General features: G+C 47.1%; 1 protein-coding gene across 1 annotated transcript in view; it reads right to left on the minus strand.

Moving 5' to 3' along the window:
- Nucleotides 1–18,777, minus strand: part of TRPM8 (transient receptor potential cation channel subfamily M member 8) — a gene marked incomplete at both ends in the record, with an annotated part of 349,124 nt that overhangs the window by 111,870 nt on the left and 218,477 nt on the right. The window contains one exon of the mRNA XM_083349746.1: nt 17,799–17,917. Within this exon, the coding sequence (XP_083205872.1) occupies nt 17,799–17,917 (119 nt within the window). The remainder of the gene's footprint in view (nt 1–17,798; nt 17,918–18,777) is intronic.

The raw sequence follows: 18,777 nt of genomic DNA on the forward strand, positions 1-18,777 counted from the left end.
TGTGCGTGAGCCCCCAGTCCAGAGGGAGGAGCCAATGGAGCTGGGTGCCGCCAGGTCCCGTCTATCGGAGACGGAAATGGACAGACGACGATCGGGGGGGTTGTGTTTTTACTGTGGGGACCCTGGACATTTGGCTGCTTCTTGCCCGAAGAAGCGTCAGCGGGCGTCAGTGATCAAGCCTGCCCCGAGAAAGTCCCCTGCTTTGCTGTCGGGAAACGGCCCGAGCCCGATCTAGACGGTGTGAAAGATCGGGCGACCCACAACGACCACGCCGAGCAACGCCGTTCCGACGGTGCCTGTGAACCTCCACGGCATTTGATTCTGGAGGCACGTCTGATCCTTCCTGGCAAGCCAGAGGGGATTCCGGTCCATGCCTTAATTGACTCTGGGGCTACCACTAACTTTATGGATTCGGCCTTTGTGGCCAAATGGGCTGTTCCCCAGTGTCCAGTGGATCCGCCCATGCTTGTGGAGACCATCGATGGTCGAGTGCTCCTGTCCGGGCCTATTACGGCCACCACGCAACCCGTGTGTATGGCCATCAGTACCCATGTGGAGGCCATTCAGTTCTACGTCACTTCGGATCTGCACTTCCCCGTGGTCTTGGGACTGGCATTGCTCCGGGCGCATGATCCACAGATCTATTGGTCTCAGAACTTGGTCACCTTCCCAAGTTTGCAGTGCGTGGACCACACCCGCCATATCTGTGCCGGCCAGGTGGAGGGTTCCCCAGGGGTTTCCTTGCCTCCCGAACTGTCCGACTTTGCTGACGTGTTCAGCGAGTCAGAGGCGGACCAATTACCCCCGCACAGGCCCTACGACTGCTCCATTGACCTAGTCCCTGATGCGCCTCTCCCAGTGGGGCGTTTGTACTCCATGTCGGAGCCCGAGTTGGCTGCATTGCGGGACTTCCTGACAAAGAATTTGGCTCGTGGTTTCATCCGGCCCTCGTCCTCGCCAGTGTCTGCGCCCGTGCTCTTCGTCAAAAAGAAGTCGGGCGAGTTACGGCTTTGCTGTGACTACCGGAAACTCAACGCCATCACGGTGCGTAACCGCTACCCGCTGCCCCTCATCCCCGAGCTCTTGGACCGACTCCGGGAGGCTAAGATCTTCACGAAACTGGACCTGCGTGGAGCTTACAACCTCGTCAGGGTTCCGCCGGGTGATGAGTGGAAGACGGCGTTTGGTACTCGCTATGGACATTTCGAGTACACGGTGATGCCGTTTGGCTTGACCAACGCCCCCGCTGTGTTTCAGCATTTTATGAACGATATCTTTAGGGATCTGTTGGACCAGTTTGTCGTGATTTACCTGGACGACATCCTGATTTACTCCCCGTCGCGTGAAGCGCATCATCAGCATCTCCGTCAGGTCCTGCAGCGCCTCCGGGAACATCGGCTGTTTGCCAAGTTGGAGAAGTGCCAGTTCTACCAGGTGACCATCGATTTCCTGGGTCACCGCATTTCTCCTGAGGGCATCGCCATGGAGCCGAGTAAAGTCGAGTCGTTGCAGAGTTGGCAACCCCCGCGTCGCGTGAAGGACGTTCAGCGACTCCTTGGATTTGCCAACTACTATCGGACATTCATCCCTGGCTTTGCTGCCTTGACAGCCCCCCTCACCCGGCTCCTGCAGAAGAAGACTCGGTTCCAGTGGAACGCCCCCGAACAACAGGCGTTCCAGGCTTTGAAGGACGCCTTCATGAAGGAGCCCATCTTGAAACATCCCGACCCGCAATGGCCATTTGTCGTGGAGGCGGACGCCTACGACATTGCCATTGGGGCCGTGTTACTCCAGGCGACGACGCCCAGCGGTACCCTTTTCCCTTGCGCGTATCACTCTCGGAAATTGAACCCCTCGGAGCGCAACTATACCATCTGGGAGAAGGAGCTGATGGCCATCAAGGCGGCGTTCGAGGCTTGGAGGCATCATCTGGAGGGGGCGCGGCATCAGATCGAGGTCCGGACGGACCACAAGAATCTGGAAAGCCTGCAGACCGCTCGGAATTTGAATCAACGCCAGATCCGGTGGTCCCTCTTCTTTGCGAGGTTTGACTTCCGGGTGCGGTACATACCAAGCGGGCACAACCAGAGAGCGGATGCTCTGTCCAGAAAGCCCGAATACACCCTAGCGGAAGACAAGCTTCCGCCCAGGACAGTGATCCCCGTCGAGTCTTTTGCTGCGGTGCGGGAGCCGGTGGATATACGGGCTCGGATCCGGGAGGCGCAGCAGCAGGAGGCGTGGGTGGCTCAGCGGAAGGAAGAGGTGGGGCCAGATTCGCCTTGGTCGGTCGCGGATGGACTCCTGTATTATCGTGACCGGCTCTATGTTCCAAGAGGGCCACTCAGGGGACTCGTCCTCAGCCAGTGTCATGATAACCCGGCTGCGGGGCATTTTGGCCTGTTCAAGACTCTGAACTTGGTCTCCCGTACTTTCTGGTGGCCCCGAGTCCGACACGATGTCCAGTCTTATGTCACCTCCTGCATTCCTTGCAGGCAGGCCAAGTCAGCGACAGGGGCCCCGCCTGGTTTACTGCAGCCCTTGCCAACACCCAAGAGACCCTGGGGGGCTGTGTCCATGGACTTTCTGACGGATCTACCCCCATCCTCCGGCTTCACGACAGTGTTTGTGGTGGTGGACATGCTGACCAAGATGGCGCACTTCATCCCTTGTCGCGGCTTACCGTCAGCTCGCGCCACTAGTCGCATGTTCATCCAACAGGTGTTCCGGCTGCACGGCCTTCCCGATAGAGTCGTCTCCGATAGGGGGGCCCAGTTTACAGCCCGCTTCTGGCAGGAGTTGATGCGGGCGTTGGACATTAAGGTTTGCCTCTCGTCCGTGCATCATCCACAAACCGACGGGGGTACCGAGAAGGTCATCGGCATCTTAGAGCAGTATCTGCGCTGCTACGTTAACCTGCAGCAGGACAATTGGGTGGACTATTTGGCCATAGCCGAGTTTGCCTTTAACAACTCGCAGCACACCTCCACGCAGATGACACCGTTCTTGGCCAACGTGGGTTATCACCCCCGGTTTTTCCCCCTTTCTCCCGTGGACTCATCGGAGTCGGCAGCGAACGAATTTATGACGGAGTTACAGGCGATCCATCGGTTGGTGCGATGGCAGCTGGAGAAGGCCAAGGCCGACTACAAGAGGTTCGCCGATCGGTCGAGAAGGGATACGCCTCCACTATCGGTGGGGGATCGGGTCTGGCTGTCCACCAGGAACCTACCATCCACTCGGCCGGCGAGGAAGCTGGACCACCGTTACCTTGGACCGTTCCCAGTCGAGGCCGTCATCAATCCGGTCGCCTATCGTTTAACTCTGCCACGTTCCCTGCACGTGCACCCCGTCTTCCATCGGTCCTTGTTGGTCCCCGAACAACCGGCCTGTCCACTTCGCCAAGCGGAACCTCCCCCATCAGGAACTCGTGATGGAGGCAGCACCCCCGAGTACGAGGTCGCCAGCATCAGGGATTCCCGCTGGCTGAAAGGTCGCTTCCAGTACTGATCGAGTGGAAAGGGTACGGGCCGGAGGACTTCACATGGGAAGACGCGACCGCCGTTCATGCCCCTGTGTTGGTGACTGCTTTTCACGAACAGTTCCCATCCCGACCGCATCCGGATCGGCAGACCCGGGGGAAGGGCCCTGCGGTGCGGGATAGTGTTGTGACTCAGGGCCAGCCTGTGGGTCCGACAGCCGGCTCCGACGTATCGGAGGACTCAGATGAGGGGGAGGAGGGAGACGAACCGGCTGATGATGGTTTGGAGGCTTTGCAGAGTCCTCAGCCGGGGACCTCTTCTCAGCTGCGTGAGCCCGAGAGTGCGGAGGATGATGACCCACAGCTGGCCCTGTTCAAGGACGCCCGACGCAGGAGGCAGTCGAGCAGGAACAAACAAAGAAAGGCTATGGGACTCCTCGGGAGGAGGCACAGGGAGACCACGCCCTGAGCTCTCTATAAAAGGAGTGTTTGGGGAGGGGCTGGTTGCTGAAAGCAACTTTTCCGCTTGAGAAGACAAGCTCTAGTGTTTTTGTTAACTGCGTAATTAAATCTTGGCAGAAGCCTTTTAGCCTTGGACGCTCTCCAGTCTCTTCTTTCTGATAAGGGGTTTGTTAGAAGAGGGCTGGTTCAGAACACTGGGAGCAAAGGCTGACACTGAATCACAACATGCGTGGAGCGATTGCTCCTCCCATCATCTGGCTTTCTTGCACCGGGGGACCTGTGAAAAGGGTCGAAAGTTGCCCTGGAGGGGTGACGAGTGGGGAAGAGGATCCTCCGATTGATCGTGGAAGGCCATCAGCCCTCCCATTTGACTTAAAGCAGCTCTTCAGACCATCAAAGAAAGGATTGGCCACTCCCATGGCCCATCATTAATGCCATTTCCAGCTGAGACCAAACTAACAACTAAGCACTTGAAAGCACAGCAGTGGAACTGGGTGAGAACTGCCTTCTCCTATCCCAACTTTCTTTTCTTTTCCTGTTAAAAGCCCTCTGAAACTCCTTCCCCCTGTGAGGAGAGAGGGAAGGGAACTTTTTTTTCCTCCCACCATCTTAAATGGCGGTGTTTGAATACACTGGGAAAAAAACTTTGAAAAAATACAATTAACTAATTGGACTTACATCCCTCTTACATTTGGCGACCCCAAAGCTCCTATCTTCACAGGAACTGGCTATGGAACCGCTTACCGGTCGAGCTCCGGATGGCCCCCGACCTTCGCTCCTTCCGGCACGATCTCAAAACCTTCTTTTTTGAACAAGCTGGCCTGGTCTGATGGGATGGGATTGGGTTTTTTATAATTAGTTTTAATTTTTAATATGTATCAATTACTACGGGCATAGTTGTTTAATCACTTTTTAATTTTTGTATCCTGTTTTTTTATTATGTATTGCCCTGTTCACCGCCCTGAGTCCTTCGGGAGAAGGGCGGTATACAAATTAAATTATTAAATTAAATTAAATTAAAATTAAATTTATGCATTTGACAAAAAAGGAAAAAAGAAAAAAAGATGAAGAAGAACTTAAATTTGATAAAAGCCTACTGTCAACACTGCTAACATCAAATGTTCTTGCTTGACAAGAGATGAAGTAGCAGCTATTTCATATGTTAAACTTGTGTATTGCTTTAAGAGATAGGGTTAAGGCTGGGAGGAGGGAAGAGGAGGATTGTACCTCAAGGCCATGAAATTAAAGAAGATAAGAACTTGGCAGGTTTTCTAACTGAAGGGAAACTGATTCTTTAAATTAATTGGAGAATATGATTAATGACAAAATTAGAAAGGTGGAGAATTGTGTTTAATATATTGTGCAAGGGGGCGGAGATTTCAGATTCCAGCTTCCTTCGAGCAAGCATTTGCTGGTGTATTAAGCTAAATAAAGGACTTTTAAGGTAAACAATGCCTCAGAGTCACTTGAAAAGCCCATATGTTAGAAACTTGACATCAAGCTGGAATCCTACTACTTTTTAAATTAATTAGGGAGTCCTGACCTCCCGTCACTGTCTCCAGGTTTGGGAGGCAGTCTGGCAAAGAGTTGGGTAAGATCCCATCATGGAGGAAGAAAAATTGCCTGAAGCCAACTCTCCGGCACCAGCAGCCACCCCAGCAGGGGAAGGGCCAGCAAAGAAGCTGGCAGGGAAAGAGTTTCAACAATCCCAGCAATCATTCATCCAACAAAGGGGGCACAGCAGCAATGAGGGCTCCAACAGCCATTGAACCAACAACTAGGGTGGGGCCAAAAGCAATGAGGGCCCCAGCAAGCAATGATGAGTCCACCCTTCAGAGCAACCTTCAATGGGTGCCCAGAGAAACTGATTTTTTTCCTCAACCAAGTACACTCTCACTTGAATTGCTGGGGTAACATTTACCTGGACCCGGGTGCAATGGTCGATGTGATTGTGTCCAACCTAGAGGGAGAAGCATTTGAATGGTTGAACAGTTTATATAACTAGCAGGCCCCTGAGTTGGAGGACCCCTGCCTTTTCCTCCTGGGGCTGAGGGAAAGATTTGAGGACCCATCCATTGCCCTCAAAGCGTAAGAAAAAATCCATAAGATTGTTCTGTACCAGCCTGCTACCGGCCTTGCAGAAAAGGCAACCCCTTCACAGACGGCAAGAGGCTGGAATACATCTGCCAAATTTATTACAAAAACAAACAAGACACGAACCAAGATACCGAAGCTTTGAAACACTATCTGAGCGGTTGCTTTCAGCAAACCAGCCCTCCCCACACAAGTCCTTTATAAAGAGTTCAGGGCGTGGCTTCTCTCTCCCTCCTTCCGAGAAGCCCCATTGCCTTCCTCTGTTTACTCCTACTTGACTGCCTCCTGCATCGGGCGTCCTTGAACAGGGCCAGCTGTGGGTCATCTTCATCCACGCTGTCAGGCTCACACAGCTGGGTCTCCACCAGGTGGGAGCGGCCTGGCTGGGGGCTCTGCGGAGCCTCAAAGCCATCATCAGCAAGTTCTTCAACACCCCCTCCTCCCCCTCATCTGAGTCATCCGACCCAACTGCCGAACCCACAGGCTGACCCTGAATCACAACACTATCCCGCACCGCAGGGCCCTTCGCCCGGGTCTGCCAATCCGGATGCGGTCGGGATGGAAATTGTTCATGAAAAGCGGTCACCAACGCCGGGGCATGAACGGCGGTTGCATCTTCCCAGGTGAAGTCCTCTGGTCCATAACCTTTCCATTCAATCAGGTACTGGAAACGACCTTTCAGCCAACGGGAATCCCTGATGCTGGTGACCTCGTACTCGGGGGTGCTGCCTCCATCACGAGGTCCTGATGGGGGAGGTTCCGCTCGGCGTTGTGGACAAGCCAGTTACTCGGGGACCAACAGAGACCGATGAAAGACTGGGTGCACGCGTAGGGAACGTGGCAGAGTTAAGCGATAGGCGACCGGATTGATGACAGCCTGGACTGGGAACGGTCCTAAATATCGGTGATCTAACTTTCTCACTGGCCGTGTTGACGGTAGGTTCCTGGTGGACAACCAGACCCGATCTCCCACCAATAGTGAAGGCGTATCCCGTCTTGACCGATCAGCAAACCTTTTGTAATCGGCCTTGGCCTTCTCTAACTGACGTCGCACCAATCGATGGATCGCCTGTAACTCTGCCATGTAGTCGTTCGCTGCCGGCTCCGGTGAGTCCACGGGAGAAAGGGGGAAAAACCGGGGGTGATATCCCACATTGGCCAAGAATGGTGTCAACTGTGTGGAGGTGTGCTGCGAATTGTTAAATGCAAACTCAGCTATGGCCAGATAGTCCACCCAATTGTTTTGCTGCAGATTGACGTAGCAGCGCAGATATTGTTCCAGAATACCGATGACCTTCTCGGTTCCCCCATCAGTTTGAGGATGATGCGCGGACGAGAGGCAAATCTTGATATCCAACGCATGCATCAACTCCTGCCAGAAGCGGGCTGTAAACTGGGCCCCCCTATCAGAGACGACTCTATCAGGGAGGCCATGCAGCCGAAACACCTGCTGAATGAACATACGACTAGTGGCGCGGGCTGACGGTAAGCCGCGACAGGGGATGAAGTGCGCCATCTTGGTCAGCATGTCCACACCACATACACTGTTGTAGAACCAGAGGATGGGGTAAATCCATCAGAAAGTCCATGGACACAGCCCCCCAGGGTCTTTTGGGTGTCGGCAAAGGCTGCAGTAATCCAGGCAGGGCCCCTGTCGCTGACTTGGCCTGCCTGCATGGGATGCAGGAGGTAACATAGGACTGGATGTCATGTCGGACTCGGGGCCACCAGAAGGTATGGGAGACCAGGTTCAGGGTCTTGAACAGGCCAAAATGCCCCGCTGTGGCCCTCCCGGGACGTAGAGCCGGTCACGATAATACAAGAGTCCATCCGTGACCGTCCAAGGAGAATTTGGCCCCACCTCCTCCTTCCGCTGAGCCACCCACACCTCCTGCTGCTGTGCCTCCCAGATCCGAGCCCGTATATCAACCGGCTCACGCACCGCAGCAAAAGACTCGACGGGGATCACTGTCCTAGGCAGAAGCTTGTCTTCCACTCGGGAATATTTGGGCTTCCTGGACAGAGCATCCGCTCTTTGATTGTGCCCGCTAGGTATGTACCGAACCCGGAAGTCAAACCTCACAAAGAAAAGAGACCACCGGATCTGGCGTTGGTTGAAATTCCGAGCGGTCTGCAGGCTTTCCAAATTCTTATGGTCTGTCCGGACCTCGATTTGATGCCGCGCTCTCTCCAGATGATGCCTCCAGGCCTCGAACGCCGCTTTGATGGCCAGCAGCTCCTTCTCCCAGATTGTATAATTGCGCTCCGAAGGGTTCAGTTTTCGTGAATGGTACGCGCAAGGGAAGAGGGTACTGCTGGGCATCGTTGCCTGGAGTAACACCACCCCAATGGCAATGTCGGAGGCGTCCGCCTCCACGACAAACGGCCGTTGCGGGTCAGGATGCTTCAAGATGGGCTCCTTCATGAAGGCTTCCTTCAAAGTCTGGAAAGCCCATTGTTCTGGAGCATTCCACTGGAACCGAGTCTTCTTCTGCAGGAGCCGGGTGAGGGGGGCTGTCAAGACAGCAAACCCAGGGATGAAAGTTCGGTAATAGTTGGCAAAACCAAGAAGTCGCTGAACATCCTTCACGCGACGTGGGGGTTGCCAACTCTGCAAAGACTCAACCTTACTCGGCTCCATGGCGATGCCCTCAGGAGAAATGCGGTGACCCAGGAAATCGATGGTCACCCGGTAGAACTGGCACTTCTCCAACTTGGCAAACAGCCGATGTTCTCGGAGTCGCTGCAGGACCTGATGGAGATGCTGATGGTGCACCTCACGCGACGGGGAGTAGATCAGGATGTCATCCAAGTAGATCACGACAAATTGATCCAACAAATCCCGGAAAATGTCATTCATGAAATGCTGAAACACGGCGGGGGCATTGGTCAGGCCAAACGGCATCACCGTGTAATCAAAATGTCCGTAGCGAGTACCAAACGCCATCTTCCATTCATCACCCGGCCGAACCCTGACGAGGTTGTAAGCTCCACGCAGGTCCAATTTCGTGAAGATCTTAGACTCCCAGAGTCGGTCCAAGAGTTCGGGGATGAGGGGCAGCGGGTAACGATTGCGCACCGTGATGGCGTTGAGTTTCCTATAATCGCAGCAAAGCCGCAATTCGCCCGACTTCTTTTTGACGAAGAGCACGGGTGCAGACACTGGCGAGGATGAGGGCCGGATGAAACCGCGAGCCAAATTCTTCTCCAGAAAGTCCCGCAATGCAGCCAACTCGGGGTCCGACATGGAGTACAAACGCCCCACTGGGAGAGGCGCATCAGGGACTAAATCAATGGGGCAGTCATAGGGCCTGTGCGGGGGTAATTGATCCGCCTTTGTCTCGCTGAACACATCAGCAAAGTCAGACAGTTCGGGAGGCAAGGAAACCCCTGGGGAACCCTCCACCTGGCCGGCACAGATATGGCGGGAGTGGTCCATGCACTGCAAGCTTGGGAAGGTGACCAAGTTCTGTGACCAATAGATCTGTGGGTCATGCGCCCGGAGCCATGCCAGTCCCAAGACCACGGGGAAGTGCAGATCTGAGGTGATATAGAACTGGATGGCCTCCACATGGGAACTGATGGCCATACATAATGGTTGCGTGGCGGCCGTAATAGGCCCAGACAGGAGCACTCGACCATCGATAGTCTCCACTAACATGGGCGGATCCACCGGGCACTGGGGAACAGCCCATTTGGCCACAAATGCTGAGTCCATAAAATTTGTGGTGGCCCCAGAGTCAATTAAGGCATGGAATGGAATCCCCTCTGGCTTGCCAGGAAGGATCAGACGTGCCTCCAATATCAGATGCCATGGAGGTCCACAGGCAGCATCGGAAAGACATTGCTCAGTGTTGTTGTGGGATAGATCGGGCTCGGGGCGTTTCCCGACAGAAAAGTAGGGGACTTTCTCGGGGCAGACTCGATCACTGATGCCCGCTATCGCTTCTTTGGGCAAAAAGCAGCCAAATGTCCAGGGTCCCCACAGTAAAAACACACACACCCCGATCGTCGTCTGTTCATTGCAGTCACCGATAGACGAGACCTGGTGGCACCCAGCTCCATTGGCTCCTCCCTTTGAACTGGGGGCTCACGCACAACAGGGGCTGCAGGGGTCTGTGGGGTGGCATGGCGACTCCTTCGCTGCTGCAACCGAGCATCGATCCGCAGGCAGAGATGGATCAGCCCATTCAGGTCTGAGGGAATATCCACACGGGCCAGCTCATCCAACATCTCCTCCAACAATCCATCCTGGAAGGCATCCACGAGCGCAGCCTCATTCCAGGCGGAATCCTGGCTAAGCAGCCAGAAATCGCTGATATAGCCCTGTAGGGGGCGTTGACCCTGCCTCAGAGCTTTCAGACGTCGAGTAGCAGTCTGCGTCTTAATAGGGTCCTCATACATCAGATGCATATGATCACAAAACCCCACAAAGTTGTCCAACAATGGGCTAGGTTGAGCCAGCAGAGGCGTGCCCCAACGAGCTGCATCACCCGAAAGAAAGCTTAACACAAACCCCACCTTATCCCGGTCAGTGGGGAAATCAGCTGCTCTCACGCTGATAAAGAGCTGGCATTGTCCCAGGAAAGCAGGAAACAGTTCTGGAGTGCCTGTAAATTTATCCGGCATTGCAACTTGGCATTTTCTCCTGGGTGGGGGTGATGGTGGGGGTGCAGCATGAACCTGAGCTTGCAGTTGAGCCACCTGAGCTGCCAGCAAAGTGAGTTGCTAGGTGAGCTGGGCATTCTCAGCACATAGCTGCTCCATAATATTAGTAAGGGGTGGGAGGCTGAAAGCAAACTGTTCTGTACCAGCCTGGTACCGGCCTTGCAGAAAAGGCAACCCCTTTACAGACGGCAAGAGGCTGGAATACGTCTGCCAAATTTATTACAAAAACAAACAAGACATGAACCAAGATACTGGAGCTTTGAAACACTATCTGAGCGGTTGCTTTCAGCAAACCAGCCCTCCCCACACAAGTCCTTTATAAAGAGTTCAGGGCGTGGCTTCTCTCTCCCTCCTTCCGAGAAGCCCCATTGCCTTCCTCTGTTTACTCCTACTTGACTGCTTCCTGCGTCAGGCGTCCTTGAACAGGGCCAGCTGTGGGTCATCTTCATCCATGCTGTCAGGCTCACACAGCTGGGTCTCCACCAGGTGGGAGGGGCCTGGCTGGGGGCTCTGCAGAGGCTCAAAGCCATCATCAGCAAGTTCTTCAACACCCCCCTCCTCCCCCTCATCTGAGTCATCCGACCCAACTGCCGAACCCACAGGCTGACCCTGAATCACAATATATACTCAGTTACGGGCCAGGTGGAAAGAAGATCAGAAAATTGGCTTTGCAATGACTGATGAAAATTTGATAAAGCAAATTAGAAATCAGGTTCCAGCACATATCAAACGGATATATCTTGCATTGATAGAAATTGACTCAGAAGCAGAACTTGTTAAAGATTGTATGATAAAATGGGCCCAGAATATTCAAGAAGTTATTACAATGGACACGTGGGAAAAGATCTGGGTGAGGAACGTAAAATTCACACAAGCCCAAAACTTAAGAGAGAACTTTTATAAAATGTTTTATAGATGGCATTTAGATCCTAAAAAGCTTGCAAGTATGTATCCGAACTATCAGCCAAAATGTTGGAGGTGTGGTGGCGAAGATGCAACATATTTTCATATATGGTGGACCTGTAAAAAGGTTAAGGCTTTTTGGATAAAAATTTGGTGGAATATGCAGAAGATCTTCAAGCAAAGGATAAAGTTTTGTCCGCAATTGTTTTTGTTGGGCATAATTACAGATGCTACTGTTGTGGACACTAAGTTGATGTTGAACTTAATTACAGCAGCAAGACTCTTAATAGGTCAATATTGGAAGAAGGAGGAACTGCCGAGTATAGAAGAATGGACTCTAAAGGTTTCTGACCTGGCGGAAATGGCAAACATTTCGGCTTACTTGAAAGATCATTCGCAAGAACGTTATATTATGGAGTGGAAAAAATGGATTGATTATATCCAGAACAAATATGGGACTAAAAAGTTTCATTTAGCATTTGAATAAGTCTTCCTTTCTTTTTTCTTTTCTTTTTCTTTTTATATGTAATATTAATATTGCTTGTAGTTATCTTATATGAGCTAGAGAGCGATAGAATTAATAGTTTATTGTTGTTAGCATATGGATGTTTATGATTGTTCTTTGTCTTTATACCTTGTACTTAGCTCTGGGAAGTCAGGGGGGGAGGGGGAAATGGGGGGGAGGGACAGGGAGGGTTAGGTAGGGGTGGGGGGAGGGGGGATTGTTAAAGATAAAATGTACTGTAAAACTTTTCAATAAAAAAAAAGAAAAAAAAGAAAGCTGACAGACTTATCAAAAGGTTTTATGAGAAACACCCCAACAAACCAAAAACCAGTTCCTAACTTGTGTTTTGTTTACATTACAGGATGTGTCCTTTTTGTAAGGGGGACCGGATGTCAACGCTGCTAACATTGAATGTTCTTGCTTGACAAGAGATGAAGAAGTAGCTATTTCATATGTTAAACTTGTGTATTGCTTTAAGAGATAGAGTTAAGGCTGGGAGGAGGGAAGAGGAGGATTGTCCCTCAAGGCCATGAAATTAAAGAAGATAAGAACTTGGCAGGTTTTCTAACAGAAGGGAAACTGATTCTTTAAATTAATTGGAGAATATGATTAATGACAAAATTAGAAAGGTGGAGAATTGTGTTTAATATATTGTGCAAGGGGGTGGTGATTTCAGATTCCAGCTTCCTTTGAGCAAGCATTTGCCGGTGTATTAGGCTAAATAAAGGACTTTTAAGGTAAACAATGCCTCAGGGTCACTTGAAAAGCCCATACGTTGGAAACTTGACACCTACTCTTTGTGAAAAGGATTTTAAATAACACTGGGGACATCTTGTGGTTAAGCCTGGTACAACAAGAGAATATCCCTGGCAAATAAATTTGTTTACAACTTAGATCTGTCATTGGCACTAGCTATAGATAAAAACTTGAAACAGCTGGAAGGTGAATTTGGCTTCTAAGAACTGTGGAGGTGAACATTTACTGACTCTTGTTTAAAAAGTAGCCTCCACTAAAAGACTATCTATAACTTTTCCAGAAATGGAGGGAGACTAGCTATAAACTTCAATTGACTATAAGCTTATACTTGAAAAAATTCTTGAAGCCACTGAGATAATTAATTCCAGACTGAAAGATAAAGGTGCCACAAACTGAAACCACAAACTGAAACCCAGACTCCAACTAAAGAATTTATAATCCATAAAACAGCAAAACTGGAACCACCACTAAGACAAAGGGCTCTAAGAAACAACAAGATATTGAAAAATATAATATCCAAATCCTGACTCCATCTAAAGCACCTACAACTCCAAAAGTACACGAAGCAGAAGAAAGTAATACTAAAATAGAGGATGTTAAAGATCAACAAAGACAGCTTATTGAAAACCTAGACAACCAAGCAGTAACTACAAAATTGGATACGACCTTCTACTTAAATCAGAAGATACCAGAGGAAGGAAGAGACCAGACTGAATTGAAGATGAAGATATTAGAGCAAATAGAGAGATTTGAACTATCAGCGCAACAACTTAATGTTTATAAATGGTTTAGCTTTTCTGGATCATTGATGGCTAGATGGTCTCCCTCAATTCAAGCAATATGTGCTGGAATGAAGGGAGACCTATCTGACAACCTAAAGGTTTTGGTCTGGAAACCTGGTTGGCAGGTTTTTAAAAATGAACATTAGAGAGCTACTAAAGGCTATTCTTCTAGTAAGGTGTGATCTATTAGGATATGAAATAGAAAATGTTTATGAGATAAAATTAGAGTATGTTTATGTGTGTATTAGGCTTATCTTAGATACTATAATTTGTGTAGTGAAATAATGGAAATTTGGGTTATGGATGCTATTATGGATGTTAAAGGTTAAATTTGAATACTTTAAAAATTAAGAATTAGGTAATACTCAAAATAGAACATGGATATGTATAAGTAAAAATAGATTGACAGATCTAGGTTATTGTATTAGTAAGCTGTGATGTATCAGGATGAGAAATAGAAAATGTTTATGAAATAAAAGTGGAACTTACTTATATAGGTATTAGGCGTATTTTAGATGTTGTAATTTTTGTGTAGTGAAATAAGGGAAAGTTGGGTTTATGGATGCTATTATGGATGTTAGAGGCCAAATTTGAATACTATAATCAAAACTAAAAAATTAGGTAAAATTTAAAACCAGGATATGGATATGTATAACTAAAAATAGACTGATAAATGTTTTAACTGAGCATGTTATTGTTAGAAATTTTCTAGTTTAAGCATTTTATATTAAATGTTAAGGGAAATAGAGAAGGATTTTTTTTGATAATGTAACTTGAGATAGGCACTAAAAACTCTTATTGAACCTTTGATTACCCAGTCACCATGATGCTTTCTAAATATTTGGATGTTAAATTGGAAAACTAATAAAACTTGTTTGAAAAAACAAACAAACAAACAAAGGGATAGAATCAAGATCACATGGAGTGTTAGTACCACTTTATAATGCCTTGGTAAGACCACACTTGGAATATTGCATCTAGTTATGGTTGCCACTATATTAAAAAGATATTAAGAGTCTGGAAAGAGTGCAGAGAAGAGCAACACAGATGATAGCAATGTTCCATATTTGAGGGGATGCCATAAAGAAGAGATGGGGTGTCAACTTATTTTCCAAAGCACCAGAAGGCAGGACAAGAAGCAATTGATGGAAAGTAATCAAGGAGACCTGTAACCTACATCTAAGGATAAATTTCCTGACAGTGAGAACAATTAACCAGCGGAACAACTTGCCTTCAGAAGTTGTGGGTGCTCCATCACAGAAATTTTTAAGAAGAGTTTCGACAACCATTTGCCCATAATGATATAGGGTCTCTTGCTTGAGCAGTGGGTAGGACTAGATGACCTCCAAGGTCCCTCCCAACTCTGTTATTCTGTTATTTATTCTCTTAATCTGTTAAATGGCTATCTAAACTCTTTTCAAACCTCCAGTGATATAGTACTCACAACTTCTGGAAGCAAGCTGTTCCACTTATTAATTGTGCTCACTGACAGGAAATTTATTCTTAATTCTAGGTTGGATCTCTTTTTGATGGCTTTCTATCTATTACTTTTTGTCCTGCCCTTAGATAGAAAAATAGGTCAACCTCCTCTTCTCTGTGGAAGTCCCTCAAATATTGGAATATTGTCACCCCTAGTCCTTCTCTTTGATAGACTAAAATATCCCAGTTCTTGCAACTATACATTGTACTCTATAGCCTCCAATCATCTAGTCATCTTTGTTGCTATTCTCTGCACTCTTTCTAAAGTCTCAAAATCTTTTTTGTATTGTGGTTATCAATACTGGATGCAGTATTGAAGTGTAGTTTTACCAGTGGAATATAAAGCAGTTCTAACATTTCACATGATCTTGATACTATCCCTCTGTTGTTGTTTCAATATAAAGATAATTATACAGTATTAATTAAATAATGATTCTCTATTGCTTAGATCATTTAGAGTATTGGAAGCAAAGAAAAGAGAAAGAAATGTTCTATCAATACCAATTACAATTTAGGGTGTTTATATTACAAATATAAAATTATTGACTTTTTCATCAATAAAAAGCTGAATATAACATTAGAAAAAAGGAAAGTTGCAGATGAGTATTTGCATGTATAATAAAGTATTTGATTGTATAACAAAGATTTTGGACTTGAGTTGATTAATTAATATTGAGATCTCCATTGTGCAGTTACTTAATATGTTAACATATTAATAAAAGGATTGAATAGCTATTAACAAGACTTAAAATAAATAGTGGTATCACGGTATCTGACTGTTTCAAAACTTGTGGAATTTGATACTCAGCACATTTTGATGTGAAAATGTTGTCCCAGTACTCGTACTTTTGCAGTGTGCTGCAAAAGGAAGAGTGGGGTGGCCATAGAGGGAAGACAGGAAGTTGGCAATTTATTTTATTTTATTAAATTTATATACTGCCCTATTCCCGTAGGACTCAGGGCGGTTTACAGGGAGGGTTAAAAACAAACATACAAAAATTAAAATCAGATTAAAAATTAATTAAATCAAGTCCCCAAAATTTAAACTAAAACCCAATAAAATTAAAACCCCTCAGCCTGGGCCAGACAGCTCGAAGAGTCAAGTTTTCAGGTCCCGGCGAAATGAGCGAAGGTCGGGGGCAGTCCTAAGTTCCATGGGGAGTTGGTTCCATAGGGCCGGCACGCCCACAGAGAATGCTCTTCCCCTGGGAATAACCCGCCGGCATTCCTTAACCGGTGGTATGCTGAGAAGGCCCTCCCTGTGGGAGCACACAGGACGAAGGGAGCTTGATACCGGCAGCAGGTGTTCCCTCAGATAACCCGGACCCAAGCCATTTAGGGCTTTATAGGTCATCACCAGCACATTGAATCTCACCCGAAGGGCAACCGGAAGCCAATGCAGCTCGCGGAGTAGAGGTGTTACATGGGAGTATCGGGAAACCCCCATCACAACTCGCGCGGCTGCATTCTGCACCAGTTGAAGCCTCTGAGTGGTCCTCAAGGGCAGCCCCATGTAGAGAGCGTTGCAGTAGTCTAAACAGGAGGTCACGAGCGCATGAGTGACTGTGCGTAGGGCATCTCGGCAATGCTGGGAAGATTAGTGACATAGGAAAAAAAAGTTTTTCCTGGTCAAAACAAAGGGTCACATGGTAAGTCTCCTGGTTTGCTTTGCACTCGTAGTTTTTAGTACTCATCATGCTTCCCAGAATCAATTAACATTCAGTATCGAGGTACCACTGTATAAAAATATTTTTAAAAACAGGGAAAAGATAACAAAAAACAACTATTGGTTTTCTAACTCCCCCCTTTTTGTACATCTGCTAATATACAAAATTGTAGACATTTAAGAGTCCTTAGAAATCAGGCTGTAAGTGATTATATTTGTCATGTTGCATATTGTATTGTATGTATAGGAACTATTCTTCTTTACACTTCTATTGTGTATGTATACTGTGAATTTTGCAATTGCTGCATATTCTCCAAGTTTAAGTTCCCAATTAGATAATTATTAAAATGACATATTTTCCAGGGCTGAGCAAAATTTATTCTTGCTGCTGTAAGCCTATATTTCATTAAATTATCACATTTCTTGTTGATTTTTTCCTGAAATTATATCTAATAAAAAAGTTGTGGTTTCACTTCACATTGAAATTCCAAATTTTTCTGCAGTAGACTTGTGTATCTTATTATTTATTTATTTTATTTATTTTAATTCCATTTATATCCCGCCCTTCTCAGAAGACTCAGGGCGGCTTACAAGCTTAGCAGTAGCCTTCATTCTATGTATATGCCTGCTTGTTAGGGCTTTCACACACACCCCAAGCGGCATTATTACAAAGTCAGCTTAATTGTCCCCAACAATCTGGGTCCTCATTTTACCTACCTCGGAAGGATGGAAGGCTGAGTCAACCTTGAGCCTGGTGGGATGCGAACCTGCACTAATTGCAGGCAGCTGGTGTTACTTAAGGAGGCATTAGCCCACTGCTCCAAGGCTCTTGTTATATTATAAAATGTTTCTTTTGTTTCATGGCAATTCCAACATTTATTATTTTATAATTTGTCTGTCTTAGATATTATTGATGGAATTTTATTCTATATGTAGGACCATTTGTACCAATTTCAGCTGAGTAAAATCTTTCTAATTTTTGCTTTTTCAATCTGCATAACCTACCTCCCAACGTCGATCATTGGTAAAAATCTCTTCACTGGCTAAGTCCAATTGATTCCATTCCAAAAGCAATTTCAGTTGACCATTCCAGTCATCTTTATCGTCTTCATTTGTGCTGAAAGCTGAAATTGGAGGAACTGTATTAATATTAAAATCACACTCTGTGAAATACAGTATTCAATTCTCATTTTCCAGCCCACTCATTTTGTTTGAACTCCCTTTATTTTCTCTAGACTTTCTATGAAGAAGAATTAATGCTGTTATTAATAAAACTATGATTATGAGCATTTTGCCTGATTATTAATAGGACATCCTGCCCCCAAAATGCCATACTTAATTTCTTTATACTTTCATTTTTTTCTGATTTTATCTTAATTAGGAATTCCTATGAATAGTTATAATCCTTACATGAACAAACATAACACTGCATATTTTAATAGAATGGCTTTTTATATTACTTTTGTCAGACCTGCCCCAGTCTGATCCCTTAGGAAAGAAAGACCCTCAACTCTATTTAGGTGAAGTGATAGGTTCTTTTACTAAAAGATGCTGGTTGCAGTAAAGTCAGGCTACAACTAAATTTCCCACATGAAAGCATACAAGCTTTTCCCTTCAATCTGGCATCTTGGTGCCCTTGAATATTGGCATGAACTGGTTCAAAGCATCCCCAGTCTTCCTCAAATGTCATTCCCCCCTCCCAGTTTCCCAGCACTGCCCTAATACATGTTTATTGTCCATTTTGTCAATGCTGCAAACCCTGACATGTTTTTGCACTGACAATATAAGAGACTGTTATTTTAATTGTTTCATTTGGGAGGGAGAAATCACCCAGAAGTTGTGATAAGATTGCAAATGCCTGCGTACAGAATGGGAAGTGAAACCTTATATGTAAAACTAATTGGATAATGTGATTTATGATGTCTAGATAAGGACAGGGATTGTGTGTGTGTTATGAAGGATTTGGGGGGAGGAGATTTCAGAT

The sequence above is a fragment of the Vipera ursinii genome, assembly GCF_947247035.1.
Source record: "Vipera ursinii genome assembly, chromosome: 1".
In the NCBI taxonomy this organism is placed as follows: domain Eukaryota; kingdom Metazoa; phylum Chordata; class Lepidosauria; order Squamata; family Viperidae; genus Vipera; species Vipera ursinii.